Genomic DNA, 16916 nt, shown 5'->3' on the forward strand with positions numbered 1-16916 from the left:
TGGCTTTTGCTCTATAGAAAATTAAAAACAAACCCCCTATCCCCCCTAACATTAGGATGTGTTCTAGCCTGATGGGGCCTTATAAAACTCTTGCCCAAGGGGGATAATGGGAAGGTGTTATGATGTCAGCTGGCTCCAAGTACCTTGTTGTACAGGTATTTGACCCAGGATAGGACATTATAGACTGATTCCTTAGTGAACCACAACAGTCCTCCCACTAATATATGCACAGGACCAACGGCCTGTACTTTGCCCAGGTGGATGCCGTGTAGGATGAGTGCGCTTTCCCTTTCAAGACCTGTGAATACCCTGCGTGAAAACACAGTTTGAGAGAAATATTTGGTGTTCCACCCCCTTTTCTGATCTGTGACTCTTGGTTAGGAATTTGCAGCTGACTGAAAACATAATGTTTTTCCACCCTAGGTGGCGCAGTCCAATGACTTAAACTTTTCTAGAGATGTATGTACAGTTGGCATTTTATGATATCTAACAGGCTTCTCCCCCAAGTCCCTTCCAGTTGCAATGTCTTGTGTATGGATGATGCATTTACAAGATATTAAGTTTCCCAAGCTGGTGCCATATGGATTGTGGATGGAAAGGGACAGGGCCAACAGTCACCCAAGATTTGAGTACAATTCGATGAAAGGACAGAGTAATCACAGGACAATATATATTCCTCTAAGATTAAATGAGGAGTGGTAACAGCGGCTGCATATTCAGGGTCACGGGGTGCATAGGTACATGCTCATCCACCAGGTTGTATACATTATACTTCGATTTCCATTTGGATGAGATTGAAAAATGCTATATCCCCTCTCTGAGACTGTCTGTGTTGCTCCCCAGGGAAGGAGGGAACATAATGATGCAATTACACCATACCTGTAGGGACCCTGGCAAGTCAGCATGACCTGATTTCAGAAAAAGGCCACTAGTGAAACCTCGTCAGGCTGCCTCAACAATGAGCAAAAATCGATGACACTCAAGCTCTCACTCGGGAGCCACACTACTGGTGCCCTTAGGATTTGAGGTATGTGCAGCCTACTACAGGGGCCATTTATGAGGAAGGTGGTCATGGCAGCTGTTATGATGCTAAAATTAAAGCCACTGGCAACTGTATTCTCCAGGCTAAGCTGTGCACTTACCACGCTATCCATTGTCAACATCTGTCCTAATGAGCAGCACTGAAATAACGAGACAGTGAGTTATTTAAAAGACTTTCAAAAGAGAACCATTAGAAGAAGTCTAGACAATTCACCTCTTCTCAGGGGCTCCCTGAGGTTTCCACTGAGAGTGGATATGTGGGATATTTGAACTGTATAATCAGGAACAGCTGGGCAATTCCCCAAAATCTGCAAGAACTAAGGAAGTTGCACATCTGGTTGGGGGCCTCTGATTTGCCCAGAGCAATATGCTCAAATAAGAGTCAGGAATATCTTTCACTGGGGCAGAGCTAAAGCTGTGCTCTACCTGCCCTCCCCCAAACAAGAAGCTATAATGTCTTGGCCCATAATTAATATCAAGGGTAAAGCCATCTTCTGACATGCCACCTGCTCTGCATCTCCAGGTTCTGGAACACCCCTTTTCCTCTTCTTGGGGGAATCATGAGTTGGTTGCTTCTCAAGGAACTATGTTGCTTCTCAAGGAAGTTGGGTGTATTAGTCTGTTTGGGCTGCCATAACGAAGTTCCACAGACTGGGTAGCTTAACCAACAGAAATTTATTTTCTCACAGTTTTGGAGCTGAAAGTTTGAGATCAAGGTGTCAGTGGAGTTGATTTCTTCTGAAACCTCTCTCCTAGGCTTGTATATGGGCATCTTCTCCTTCTATCTTTACATGGTCTTCCCTCTGTTAGTTTATGTCCTAATTTCCTTTTCTTATACAGTGGTATTGAATTAGGATGTACCCTAATGATCTCATTTACCCTTTATTACCACTGTAAAGGCTCTATCCCTAAATATAATCACATTGTGAGGTCCTGAGATTTAGGACTTCAACATACAAATTTGCGGGGGACACAATGTAGCCCATGGTATCAGTTTAATGGAAGGGCAAGTCTGGATTGACCTGCTAATGTGGGGAGTTGGCCTTATTCTTAAGTGAAGACATTTCCCCCTATGTTGAACACTGTGGCCGCTGCCTCCTGGGTTGTCTTCCAAATGGCTCCTCAATCTGTATTTTACTCTCTGTTGAAACCTGGACATTTCAGCACTATGGCAGGCACACGAATGGTTCTCTGAGGTGAGTTCCTGACTTTTTTTTTTTAACGTTTTTATTGAAATATAATTCACATACCATATACTTCATCCTTGTGAAATGTACAGTTCAATGATTTTTGGTATATTCACATGCATGTGCAACCATCCCCACAGGCAGTTTTAGAATATTTTCATCACCTCAAAAAGAGATTCCCTACCTTTTACCTATCCCTCCCCCTAATTCCCCCCTCTGCCAGCCTTAATGTTTTGTTTTTACTTTTTACTATGGAGAAATTTTAATGTACACAAAATACAAAACAAGAAGAAAAAGAAAAAGAAATTAAGGATGGCATGTAATACGTAAGTTCTAACACCACCAGTGAAGCAAAGATATAACTTGAATCTAATCAGGCCTCTTTTCCTACCTTCCAATTTACAGGAAATATAGGGGGATATGATGAGAAAATAAATCAGATTCACTGATTTTTAATTTGTACAACGTGAGACACTATATAAGACAATTGACCCAGACTCTTTGAAAAGTCAGTGAAATGAATAAAGTTGGTCAACTGTTCTAGATTAAGAGAGACTCTTCAGAAACACAACCACCAAATGCAGTGAGTGAACTTTGAATTTTTTAAAAAAGCTGTAGCAGATATTTGGGGATCAATGGAGACACTAAATATGGAATGGATGTAATATTTAATAGTAGGCCCATTTGATGATGATATACAATTGTTTAGATTTCTTAAATCTGACAGTTATATTTTGCTTCTGTAAAAGAATGTCCTTATTCTTAGGAGATGCATGCTGCAGTGTTTAGGGTTGGAGGCTCATGATCTCTTCAACATATTTTCAAATGGCTAACAATAAGAACAAATAAAATGTGTATGTGTGTGTAGAGAGAAAAAGTGAATATGGCAAAATAACAGTTGTTGAATCTACCTAGAGGGTATATGCATGTTTGAAAGTTTCAAAATAAAGTTTGAAAAAGGTAAAAAGGGATTATGGACGGCTTGTTATAACTCAACACCTTTTAGAAGAAATGCAATTTATAGTTTGAGGCAGTGTGGCAGTAGACAAAAGAACACAGGATCTACAGTCAGAAAACCCAGTCCAAGTTTCAAATTGTCCACTACTAGCTGTGCAACCATAAGCAAATCATTTGACATATCCAGGCTTTAGTTTCCTTATCTAAAAATAAGGATAGAATTGGAATTCCCTAGCAGTCCAGTGGTTAGGACTCCACACTCTCACTGCTGAGGGCCCAGGTTCAATCCCTGGTCAGGGAACCAAGATTCCACAAGCTGCGTGGCGTGGCCAAAAAAACTAAAAGTAAAAATAAATAAAAATAAGGACAGCATTAAGCCATAAAATTACTCTGAGGCTTAAATTATTTAATGCCCATGGAAGCCGTGTGTGTGTGTGTGTGTGTGTGTGGCAGTAATGTCCCATTCACTTTTATACTTTTGAAGTATCCTTTGATCTTTTTAAAAAAACATGTATTTATTTATTTGTTTTATTTTTGGCTGCATCAGGTCTTGGTTGCCACACGTGGGATCTTCCTTTTGGCATGTGGGATCCTCTGCTGTGGTGCATGGGCTTCTCTCTAGTTGTGGCCTGCGAGCTCAGCAGTTGCAGTGCACTGGCTTAGGTGCCCCACAGCAAGCGGGATCTTGGTTCCCTGACCAGGGATTGAACCAGAGTCACCTGCATTGGAAGTCAGATTCTTAACCGCTGGACCACCAGGGAAGTCCCTGATTTTTCTTTCTTTCTTTTTTTAAGTGAATTTATTATCTATTTATTTATGGCTGTGTTGGGTCTTTGTTGCTGTGCACAGACTTCCTCTAGTTGCAGCAAGCAGGGACTACTCTTCATTGCGGTATGCAAGCTTCTCATTGTGGTGGCTTCTCTTGTTGCAGAGCATGGGCTCTAGGTGCACAGGCTTCAGTAGTTGTCGCATACACACTTAGTAATTGTGGCTCACGGGCTCTAGAACGCAGGCTCAGTAGTTGTGGCACAGGGGTTTAGTTGCTCTGCGGCATGTGGGATCTTCCTGGACCAGGGCTCGAACCTGTGTCCCCTGCATTGGCAGACAGATTCTTAACCAGTGCGCCACCAGGAAACTCCCCCCAATCTTTTTGTAAAGCCAGAGAGTCATATCCTCAAAGAGACTGTGAATTACCAGAGGGAAGCCTTGTGTTATCACCATTTTGACCAATAAATTAAGACCTGAATAACTGGATATTTATTTCATTTACCCAAAAATGAGTTGTAACTTCTTTGGTTGACAAATGTCATGATAAAGATTGAAACTGCTGAATATTTAGGCAATTATGAACTCCACAAATACTCTGATTCTGAACAATGACATCATTCTGGACTGAATGAATAGGTTTTGTCAGAAAAAATAAATATCCTTGTGGATAAAGGCAACAAGTTGGATAGGGTGGCCTGGAATTTGTATTTTTAACATGTGTCCTCATTATGCTCTCTAAAATTAGAGACCAGCTGGGGCTGGAATATTAATGAAATATTGTTACCCCCTGGGACCAGAGGTGGAGTTAAGAGTTTTAATCAGAATTAATAACTCCTCCCCCAAATAAAAGAATAGGTGAAAAGCAAGACCAAGTTGATCATTACGGTCATAATGTACATGAATATTCTTCTTGAGTGTTTCCTGATATAGTGGCAATAGTGTTGTGCTCCTGAGTTCTACTTCCAGCATCAACTGGGGGTATGAACTTGTGCAAGTCTTATTATTTCTCTGAATCTCTGTGCCTCAATCTTCTTTGGAAAATGTTGTGCCACCTATAAGAATTGATGGATAAGAATGCTCCTGGTATGCTTTAAGTATTCAATACACATCTATTGATTAATGAGCTTCAAAGCTCATTGCTCAGATGACTTCTTTACCTACAGTCACTCCCTAGATTGTCCCATCCTGCCCTATATAGCGACACCTAAATTTACATCTCTAGTTGTGATTTCTTCACTGAACTCCTGACTCCTATCCTAATTGCCTGTTTGACATTTACTCTTGGATGTCTAATTAGCATCTTTAACTTAACACATCCATAACAAAACTATTGATCCCTCTCCCTAAACCTGTTCCTCTTTCAGTCTACTCTATTTCCAAAAGACAGTCTTATTTTAGTTGCTCAGATCAATAACCATGGAGTCATCCTTAATCAACATCCAATTAATTAGCAAATCATGCTGGACATGCCTTCAAAATATATGTAGACCATTTCTCATCACCTAAATCACCTCTAAGCTCGTCCAAGCCACCATCATTTCTCATCTGGAATAGTGCAGTAGCTTCTTAATCTCTCTACTTCTACTCTTGCCCACCTTCAGACTGTTCTCAGCAGAGCAGCCAGAGCAAATTTTTAAAATGTTATGTCATGGAGGTTTATGTCAAAATGACTAAGGACTGAAAGCAAGAAATTAGAATTTATAGAAAAACAGGTTTCTTGGCTCCATTCATATCTGATAGCTAATAAACCTTTGAACATGTGGCAGGAAAAAAAAAAAAAAGTAAGATCATGTCACTTCTCATTCCCAAAACCCTCCAGTGTTATTTGGGACATATCCAAATCCCTCATGGACCAAAACGTGCGCCCCCTTCCTTCTGGTTTAAGGTCTTTGCTTCCTGATGTTCCATCTATCAGGAATACTCCACCAGCTACCCACATGCCTAAGTTGCTCACTTCCCGTCTCTGCCTTCCCTGTCATCTATAAAATAGCCCCACCACCACCTACCCCCTTCTCTCTCTCTCTCTACCTCCCTCTCTTCCTCTCTCCCTCTCTCTCCCCCCTTAGGCACTACTACATTCTAGGTATTTATTTATCCATTGTCTCCCTGACTTGAAGGTAAGCTTCATGGGGCAGTAAGTTCATTGTCTTCACTACTGTGTCTGCAGAGCCTAGAACAATGACATAATAGGCACTCGACACGTATTTTTATATGCTGCCGATAAATGGTAGCCGATCCTGACTTTGAGGCTGAAAGGAGAAGGATGTGTGAAAAGGATGACTTTTCCGCTCAGCAGCCAGAGCTGGGGGTGTGACTTCAGAGTGTTTCAGTTCGAGGAAGGTAGTCTGGCCGCCCAGTTGATTGGTCCCTCTTCCCGCCCTAACCAAGTCCTTTCCCCAGGCTCCACCCCGTCCAGGGCCTCTCCGCCTATTGGCTGAACTCTCCACGCCCTTTCGCCCTCTCAGCCAATGGTAGAGTAAAACTGGGCGGGAGGCGGGGCCAGAGCGTCCCCTGACCTGCGGGCTCGCGAAGCGAGCACAGAGATGCAGAAACCTCCCGATGCCTAGAAGGACCGGAGGGTTAGGGTGGGAGTTAGTGGGGAGTCGGTGACGTAGTTCCTTCTCCGCATTGTTCCAAGATATGGGTCGGGCGCTTTCGGTGCGGGGTATGTGGCAGCTTGGTGAGGGGCTTCGGGCCGGTTCTGGGAGCGGGTGGGGCACATAGGCCGGGGGCCAGGCTTCCTTCACCGCTGCCCGCTGCGGAGACGGGGACGCGGCAGGTCAAGGGGTCGTCGTGGGCCCCGCTCCCCTTGTTCTGCGCTGCCCCTTTGTCTTGGGTCTCGTCTCCTGCTCCGCGTAGCTGCTCACTCGGACCAGCTGACAGCGGTGACAGAACTGTATCATCCTCGTTGCTAGCCATGGGGCCTCCCTGGTAAAAGCGGTCCACATCCCGCTCAGGCTCTCAAAGGGCTCCGCAACACCTAAGTATTCGGCTCAGATCACTAATCCAATCCCTGCTGTGTTCTCAGTGAGGAAGCAGACCCAGAGAGGAGGGCAGAGCCTTGCCGAAGATTACTCATTCATTCATTCAAAAAATACTTAGCACCAACTTGCAGTGTGTTAGATCCAGGGATTACAGTTGTGTACAAGGCAGAGCTATATTCTGGTAGGGAAGAAATGGAACAAGCTTGAAGGGTTAGACGCGGGGTCTGGGAATCTGAAGGGGGAAACACAAAACCGATTTTGAGGCCTAGTGATCCTGAGAGATGGGTAATCATTAAAAAATTCTCCTTCTAGCATCCCTGTAAAGCCTTATTTCTTCCTGTCTTTAAAGACATTTGACTCAGCAGAGTTTCCCTCATCTCTTTTCTGCAAACTTTTGTTGGAAAGCTGGATTGCAGAGAACTTCTCACTTGGAATGCATTTTTCAATTAGAGGAGAATGTGGAGACTTAGATTTCAACAGAACAGGTGAAAAGGAGCGACCGTGGTGTGATGGAATGAGGATTTCCTTCCGATGCAGAAGGCTTATCTCTTACTACCCATACGACCTTCAGCAAGTCATTCCATCTCTGGGAGCTTCATTTCCTCATCTTTAAAATGGGAATGATTATCCTTATTGCTCTCAGTTCAATAGGAAGGGAAGTGACCCAGGGATGGGACATTGCCCTGAGTGTCCACTTGCAGTTGAGCTGTCAGAGAACTCAAAGTTGTTTCTGTGTGTTTACAGTGATCCAAGACCCCACTAGGAACTTTTTCACCAAACCGGAGGAAGAGATGAGGCAAGATCTGTGCTGGGTAGATCCTTTGGAGTGAGGCTACTGTGCACAGGTGTGAAAGTGAGCCATTCCCTTCTCTTTGGCAGGTGAGATCTTTATTGTGAAATTAGTCTGGGGACGGGAATCCTGCCTGCTAGAGTATGGGAACCAGGTCTGAAAGGGAGCATTTCTCGAGAGAAACAGAGAAGTGGGAGGAGGACCTCTGGACCCTGAGGAGTAGAGTTTTGGTGAGGAAGGGTGATGTAGTGGAACTCAATTTTGGGTGTCAGGAGACTTTGGCTTGAGTCCCAGCTCTCCTCTAAGTTCCAGTTTCCCCAGCTCAAAATTTTAATATGAGACGAGGTGGTCTAGGAGTTTCCTTCCAACTCTGACATTCTGAGAATCTCTGAGCAGTTAGACTAGGTCATTCTCTTAGGGAATTTAAGCCCTTGGATGGCCCTGTTGAGACAGAACTGCCAAGAATGTCAGTATTGTCATGGTGTTTCGACAATATGAAGCACCAAAGAGATAAACAGGTGGAGAGGAGGGATGAGGGTGGTCATGTGTGGAGGGTGCACTTCTCACCATCCCTACACCCAGATAGAATTAGATAGAATCCTGAACTTACTTAACGTTTCAAATCAAACATTTATTGAGCCCTATGTGCCAGGCACTGAGTGGGATCCACATACGAATATCATGGGCCCTGTTCTCTGGGGGCTTAGAGTTTAAAGTATACATGTGAGGAGGGACACAGACATACACAGAAGGAATTATGGTATAAGGCAACTCTATTTTATATTACAGATTTTTAATGTTTTTTTTTAAGTGAAGAAATTTTTATATGGTCAAATCTATCAGCTTTTCTGTTATGGTGTCAACTTTTGTTTTATGCTTAAGGCCTAGGCCTTTCCCTGAGATCAAGATAATTTCTAATAGTTCTTTTTTTTTTTTTCCTTTAAATTTTTACACTTCACTCATCTGTTTCTCTGGAATTTATTTTCAGGTATTGCCTCTTATTCATCACTCCACTGCAGCTAAACAGTAACCAAAGACCATGTGACCACTGCCCAGAGGAACCTGAAAGGCTGGTGATGCTGGTGAATTAAAGGAATACAATGTCTCTAGGTAAAACCTCTGTCTGTCTCTCTCTCAGAATAGAACTCTGCCCTTTGTGGGTTCCTCACGGCCTGAAATGAATGGTGCTCCTGAGATCAGGACACTCATCCGTCAGTCTCAGGGATTTGTGGGTCAGAGACCTGTGGGGCCTCATTGATCCTCTTCCATTTACTGGTTGTCTGAGATTGTAATTTTGTGCCCAGTTGCCTGGATACTCCTAGTGACTTGCTATCCTTATGGCCTCATCTGTCCCTCCTCCTACTTCTTTAGCTAAGACCCCACCTCCCTACTGCCTGGGAATTCTTCCAGAATTTCTGAGGGAATTTCCCATCCATTTGGGCAGAGGGCAAATAGTTAGGTTTCCTTTGATCAAACTCTCTTCAAACTATCCCTCCCTGCTCTCCTGGTAAGTCTTGCTTCCTCCTTAGGTCCCCCAGAACCACCCTGAGCATCCTTACAGCACGTCCTTGTGCATTTCTCTTTCTCTCTGCCTGCTCTTTAACCAAAATCTCTATCTCAGCAAGTTTATACATTTTCATGACTTCATCTGTCCCCTGTGTCTTATTCTCAAATTAGTATTCCTGACATATTCTTCCTCCTCTTGTCTAAAGTATTTTCCCACATCCCCATCTTTCTTAGTGATAGTACCATTCTCAATATTTAGACCTGGATCTGATGGCCTAGAATTCTTTCCTTTAGTCATCCTCTATATCCAGTCTGATATATGCATATGCTTTCCTGGAAATAGCTGGACTTGTTTTCTATCCTGTTGTTAATTCTGGACTAGGGTCTCACTATCTCACACATTTGTTTATTCATTCAGCAAACATTTATTCAGCACCTAGAAAGTCGCAGGCCCTCTAATGGTCACCCATACTGCATTCCTAAACTTCTCTCCCAACTCATTTCCCTTCCTCCATTCTTTTTTTCAACTCTAATCCATCTGGGCTAATCTTCCGAAAGCATTCTTTTCCTAATTTCACTTTTGGGAAGGGTGATACAAAATTTATTATCCAAACTGGGATGCTTTTGTGAATTAAGGGGGGCACTATTAATAATGATGCTGGAAAAAAAAATTTTTAATATAAAAATAAAGAATAATGATGCTGGAATAGCAGGTATAAACCAGGACTATTCTGGGAAAACCAGGGTATATGATCATCCTACTCCTAGGTGACAGCTCTTGGATTCTTTCCTTTTATTTTCCTCAGTTTACTCCTCATGGGATACCCCAGCTGCCTCTTTCCTGTTTTCCACTTCATGAAGCCCAGAGAAACATGAGTGTGCTGGGGGTGGAGGGAAGTCTGGGACTAGGGGAAATGAATGGTAATGCTTGAAAAATTTTATTCTTGAAAAGTGAGAATGAGAAGGAAAGTAACAAGAAAAGAGAATAGCAAGGTAGAAAAAAGAATATGGAAAATAGAGGGAATTCCTTCGTGATCCAGTGGTTAGGGCTCCGAGCTTCCACTGCAGGGGGCACAGGTAAGATCCCTGATCAGGGAACTAGAATCCTGCAAGCTGCGCCATGGCGCAGCCAAAAAAAAAAAAAAAAAAAGAATATAGAAAACAGAGAGGAAATTAAGGGTAGATTTCACTCTTCCATTTAGAACTTGTTTCCTGTTGACCAGCAGATTATATCCATATTTTTTGCCCCGTGATTTCAGTGTTCTGGCTGGTATCACTATATGCAATTCGATTGTTTCATTTCCTCATTTGTTCATGAAACAACAAAAAAAATTTTTTTGAGTGCTTGGTATGTGCCTGGAACTTTGCTAGGAATACAATAATGAACAATATGGACAAAAATCCCTGCCTTCATAAAGCTATGTGATAGTGTAACCTCCCACTTATTTCTGAGTACATCAACCCTGTGCTAACATCCTTTTGAGAAAACAGTTCTTGCTTATCCTCAGGTTCAGCCAAAGTTCTGCCTTTTTAAAGCATCTTTCCACAAGCGTCTCAAGCCCCAGTACTCACTCCCTCTCCTAGCCCTTCATCCCCTGATTGGGTACTTTGTAAATTTGTAATTTACTTTCTTAGCGTATTGTCATCACTCCATTGTAAGTTCCTTAAAAGTAGGTATGATATTTCACGTTTATATTAGTCTCCTTGGGCCTCCATAACAAAATTCCACAGATTGGGTGGCTTAAACAACAGACATTTATTTTCTCACAGTTACGGAGACTAGAAGTCCAAGATCATGATGACTGGCTGATTCAGTTTCTGGTGAGGACTCTTTTCCTGGCTTGTAGATAGCCACCTTCTTGCTGTGTGCTCACATGGCTTTCCTTGGTTTGTGTATGTGGTGGGAAGGGGGCAGGAGTGCAAGTTGAAAGCTAACTCTGGTATGTCTTCCTATATGGACACATTAATCCTACTGGGTCAGGGCCCACCCTTATAACCTCATTTAGCCTTAATTACCCGCTTAGAACTCACATCTCCAAATATAGTCACATTGGGGGCTTGGGGTTCAACATATGAATTTTGGAGGGACACAGTGTGTAACAGAACTTTTTTTTTGCATTCAATAATGGTATTTATTGCTTGTGAAAGACGGAGTCATGTAAATACCTGGTTATTAATGTTTTTCCTGAACACCTCTTTTTGGAAGGCTGCAAGACTGATCTTTCCATAACAGCCTTTAAGGATATAATAGTTACTGCACTAGCTAACTGGGGAGCATTGGATCAGCCATGCCTAGAAATGAGACATCCGGGGGCTGGCTTCAGGACACTGTCTCATTCTGAATCTCTAACATACTTTGTTCTAGTAATTATGGGAATTTGTTCCTCTAAAGTCATTTCCTGAGTTTTCATAAGTAATACTATAGAAAGAAGAAGAATTAAACAGTAACACAAGTTAGCAGAGGACAATTTGCCAGCAAAATGGGAGGCTTTCATAACAGCAAGTCCATAAACTTATCCACCTAGTCATCCATCCATTCATTCATACCACAAATGGTTTCACTTTTCTGCAACAATGCTTTTTAAAAATTTCCCTGCGTGAGACCCAGGACAGAGATATGTACAGGGTAGAGTGTTCAATAATTACTAGTTTAAGAAATGTATGAAGAAAATAAAGTTTCAGAGAAGATTAAAAATGGAAAAGAAACTGAGAAAGAACCATCAACTTTCTCAGAACTCTGGAGGCGGCTTCATTTGCTGTCCCACTCTGCTCTGCAGTTTCCCTGGCTTCTCACTGAGTTTCCTCCACCTGCTAACTCCTGTTTGATTAGGAGGGTAACAGCAGCCGGATGTGAGTGTGCTCAGGCTCCTGCCAAGAACCCCTCCTCCCCCACCATTTTCTCTGCCTGCCCTCCATATCTTGGGCATGAGTCTGTGTATATGTGCCTGTGTATCATATCAGTGGCACTCACCCTTCTGAGATGTGAACTCTAACCTCCACAGTTCTCTTCTTGCTGGCCTTGAGCACTCACCATTGAATATGTCCCTCCTTCAGAGATCTTGACTCAGTTTATCAGAATGCTATGGGATAATGAAAACTGGTCAAACTTTTTGAAAAGCAGTAGGTAGTACCACAAAACAACATCATTCCTTCTGACCCAATCACTCACTTGTGGAACTTTTATCCTAGGAATATATTTCAATGAGAAGAAAACTTTATATGTATAGAGTGATCATGATAGTGTTATTAATAGTGGTTAAACCTCAGGGTACAACAGAAATGTCTGACTAGCAAAATTGTAGGTAAACTGTAAGGAGTTTAATTGGTGGTGAATTATACAGTCAGAAAATGATCATATGAAGAGTTAATAGCAATATGGAAACATACTTATAAAAATTAAGTAAAAGAAGTAGGATGCAAAATTATATCTGCTGTATATATACAATTATATAATTATGAATATGGACAAGTCTGAAAAGGAACATAGTAAAAGGAAAATTAGTCATGTGTTAGTATCATGGAGTCATCTTTCAGTTTTCTTTTATGACTCAACCCCCTCTAGATTGAGGTCTGCTAGGGATATCTATATGTTCAGAGCTTTACGTCAAACCAGTTGGGAAATTCCTGCTCATCCCTGACATTGGTTTCATGTATCGGCCCCTCTGCGTTGTGCTGCCCACTGCTCTCACCCTATTGCCATCTTTAGATACTTTACCACTGTACCATGCAAGGTCCTATTAGAGTTTCCCCTGCCATGCTTTAATTAACCCTGTTTCCCAGTTCAGCCTCTCAGGTTCACCCAATAGACTGCTTGGTGAAAAGCAGACAGACTGAACTAGCACATACAGCTGGATCCAGCTACAGACCAGCCGCTACAGAGTAGGCTATGATATGACTACGCTCCAATATTGGAAGAATTGTGTTACCCCTATCACAACAAAGTTTAAGAAGAGGGATGTAGTACCTCGACCAAAGCAAAAGATGAAATCTTAGTCATACCTTAAGACAAAATCCGAGTTATTATTCTATAAAACAATTTTTGAGCACCTATTTTGTTCCAGCCACTATATCACTGGTACTAGGGGAATAGGTCAGCATGAACTAAATGCCAAACTGATCTGAAGATTAGTCACTTAAGCTACTGAATGAAGGATCTTTCAGTGCATTTTTTCTAGGGATCAGATTAGGAGTTAGATGGCTCCAATTCTGGGAGTAGAGCATGAGACAGGAAGAAACCAGGATGGGTTTTATACTACTCATCATTCATTCTGATGCTGGACATGTTGGGCTCCTGTCAGCCCCTGGCTTTCCATAAGCCTTTCCATTGGCTTCTATGTCTATCCTCATTTTTCTCATCTTTTTGATCAGGTCCCCCTGCCTTTGAACACTTACTTTTCCATGAGGGACCTTGTGTTCTGCCACATCTTGTTATCCTTGGATAATTCTCCTTCCTCTAGTATAGAGAGCAGGTGACATGTGCAACTTTTCTTTCTTCTGTCAGATGGTGAAACGGGGATTGAGGAAGTATTGATTCAAAAACATCATTCCCGAAAAATCTGAATCTCATACTTTCAAGAGAACTCCGCAGAGGTGTTGCCAAGGAAGTCAATGTTTAGAAAGCTCCTCTGAAGGGAAAGAGAAGACTCAAGGGGCCACTGGGATGCTTCAAGCAAGAGAAAATGAGGAGAAAGACGAGAAACTTCAAACAGAAGACAGTTAAGGATAATAAAACATTCACAGAAGTGAGTGACCAAGAATCTGAAAAAGATGACCCTACAATAAATGAGAGAAGTCAGGCTGAAAAGAGACAGTATGTGTGTACTGAGTGTGGGAAAGCCTTTAGTCAGAGTGCAAACCTCACAGTACATGAACGAATCCACACAGGAGAGAAACCCTATAAGTGTAAGGAGTGTGGAAAAGCCTTCAGTCATAGCTCCAACCTGGTTGTTCATCGGAGAATCCACACTGGACTGAAGCCCTACACGTGCAGCGAATGTGGGAAATCTTTCAGTGGTAAGTCACACCTCATTCGGCACCAGGGAATCCACAGTGGGGAGAAAACTTACGAATGTAAGGAGTGTGGGAAAGCCTTTAGTCGGAGTTCTGGTCTGATTTCACATCACAGAGTTCACACTGGCGAGAAGCCCTACACTTGTATCGAGTGCGGGAAAGCCTTTAGCCGTAGTTCAAACCTTACTCAACATCAGAGAATGCACAAAGGAAAAAAAGTTTACAAATGTAAGGAGTGTGGGAAAACGTGTGTTTCTAATACAAAGATTATGGACCATCAGAGAATTCACACTGGGGAGAAGCCTTATGAATGTGATGAGTGTGGGAAAGCTTTCATCTTAAAGAAGACCCTTAATGAACATCAGCGACTTCATCGTAGAGAGAAACCTTACAAATGTAATGAGTGTGGGAAAGCTTTTACTTCTAATCGAAATCTTATTGATCATCAGAGAGTGCACACTGGAGAGAAACCCTATAAATGCAATGAGTGTGGAAAAACCTTCAGGCAGACTTCTCAAGTTATTCTACATTTAAGAACCCACACGAAGGAGAAGCCCTATAAATGTAGTGAGTGTGGGAAAGCCTATCGTTATAGCTCACAGCTTATTCAACACCAGAGAAAACATAATGAGGAGAAAGAAACGTCATAAATGACATATATTGTTGGAAGTGGAGCTAATTGCTACTTACTGGAAAAGCAATTTTTCAGTACCATCAACCTTAATTCTCTAAGAATTCATACAGGGAAAGAAATCAGAAGTAGACAAAGATTAACAGAAGGGCTATTCATGCCAGCATCATATATAACTGGAGGAAGAAAACTAGATTTTCAACCATACAGGGTTTAAGTGAATGATGGTCTAGCCTTATGACGGTTTGGCACCCATTGTAAACATTTTTAAAGAATATTTAATGCCATGGGGGAAATGATTTAGATGAAATGGAAGATAAAGAGAAAAACAATGAAATACGATCCAGATTTTTAAAAAACATTTATGCAAAGGAAAGAAATGGGAATGAAATAATACCAAACCAAAATGTTAACAGTGATTATCTCTGGGTAATAGGATTATAGGTAATTTCTATTTTCTTCTCTGTACTTTTCTATGCTTTTTAGATTTTCTACAGTGAGAATGTACTACTTTTATATTTTTCTACAGTGAGAATGTACTACTTTTGTATTTTTTAAATACAACGAGTACATGTTCATTTTCACTCAACAGGGTTATGAAAGGCGCATAGAACATAGACTCTAAAGTCCTGGGATTGCACCCTAATACTGACACTTAGTAGCAGGGGAACCCTGAGCACGTCACTTCCTTTTAGAGCCTGTTTCCTGTGTATTACATCATAAATACCAGTTGTTGGCTTTTGCAGTTTTGAGATAAATTGACTTTACAGTTGTCAACAGAATATATAATCCACTTTCTTAATCACTGTTAGGTTAAAAGAAAACAGCAAAGCTTTACTACATTCTCCTCTCCCACAGTTTTAGAAGGATCCGCAGATAATAAAGAACCACCTAGGCTCCACCTTTTCGATATATGTCTACAGAAAAAATGCCACCTTATGAAATTGGAACAATTGCAGTTTCAAAGCCTTTAAAGAGACACAGCATAATTCAAACAAGGAGAAGACTCTGCCTTCACGTGTTACATGGAGTTTCGTAGCTGAAAGTGCAGACTTTTGGGTCAGAGACATATGAGTTCTAATTCCAAATCTGCTGTGCCCTAGCTTGTCAGTTTTGGACAAGTCCCTCAAATGCTCTGAGCCACAGATTTATCTGTAAAATGGGAATAACGACCTACCTCACAGGGTTGTTGTGAGGATTAAATGAGATAATGCATGTCAATGTGTGACAAGCCTTTCTTTTTGTCTAGCCCTCTGAGAAGGCCTTAATCTGTTTACAACCAATATTTTAAACTTTTAAGACAACTCAGAATCCGTCTGGGAACCCTTAGAATCTCCCCATTCTTAACGCAGCCATTCCTCTTTCTTTGTATACAGTGAATGACCAAACCTAACACCATTTGTCTTATGCACGATTGTTTCAGGGATTACTGAGGATTTGATATCCCATCCAATCCTCATAACATTGGTACAAGAAAATTGAGTCTCAATGAGGTTAGGTGACTGGCTAGTAAGTGGTTGGAGCCAGAATGTGAACTCAGATCTGACTTTCAAGTCCATGCTTTCTTTATTATACCAAAGTGCCTCTGTCCATCATGATGGTTCTATGCAAGGGGGAGACCAGTTGGGATCCCCCTGAGTAGCCACTTCTCTTAAAGGTGGTTGATTATATCTGGACAGTTATTTGATCATGGTTTCGTAAGGAAGATACTGTCAGTCTTCTCTGAGTTAGATTTATGGCCTGTCTCTGCACCTTGTAATTTAGTTTTAAGGATTATATATTTCTTCCTTGCTGTTACTTCTTAGAAAGAATTGGAAGGTGTGAAGGGTATATTTGGGTGAAAAGGGATTGTTTGGTTTCGTCCTATTTTGATAGGATAATGGCTTACATATTATTTTGTGATGTAATAGTCCCTCTTTGCATAGTTATTCAAAGCAAGGTTTGGAGGCTCTGGAACAGATCTGCTGCATTCAGAGGGTAGGACTCTTGTAACATTGGTTACCCTTGGGTAGGCACTTCCCCAAGAGTCTGGGTGGACACGA

General features: G+C 41.8%; 1 protein-coding gene across 1 annotated transcript in view; it reads left to right on the plus strand.

Annotated features, from left to right (window-relative positions):
• The window catches only part of LOC136129873 (zinc finger protein with KRAB and SCAN domains 7-like), a 29370-nt gene extending 14477 nt beyond the window's left edge, over positions 1–14893 (plus strand). Inside the window, exon 7 of the mRNA XM_065886219.1 lies at positions 14097–14893. Coding sequence (XP_065742291.1) covers positions 14097–14893 — 797 coding nt within the window. The remainder of the gene's footprint in view (positions 1–14096) is intronic.
• The last annotated feature ends 2023 nt before the right edge of the window (positions 14894–16916 follow it).

The sequence above is a fragment of the Phocoena phocoena genome, chromosome 10, assembly GCF_963924675.1.
Source record: "Phocoena phocoena chromosome 10, mPhoPho1.1, whole genome shotgun sequence".
Lineage (NCBI taxonomy): Eukaryota > Metazoa > Chordata > Mammalia > Artiodactyla > Phocoenidae > Phocoena > Phocoena phocoena.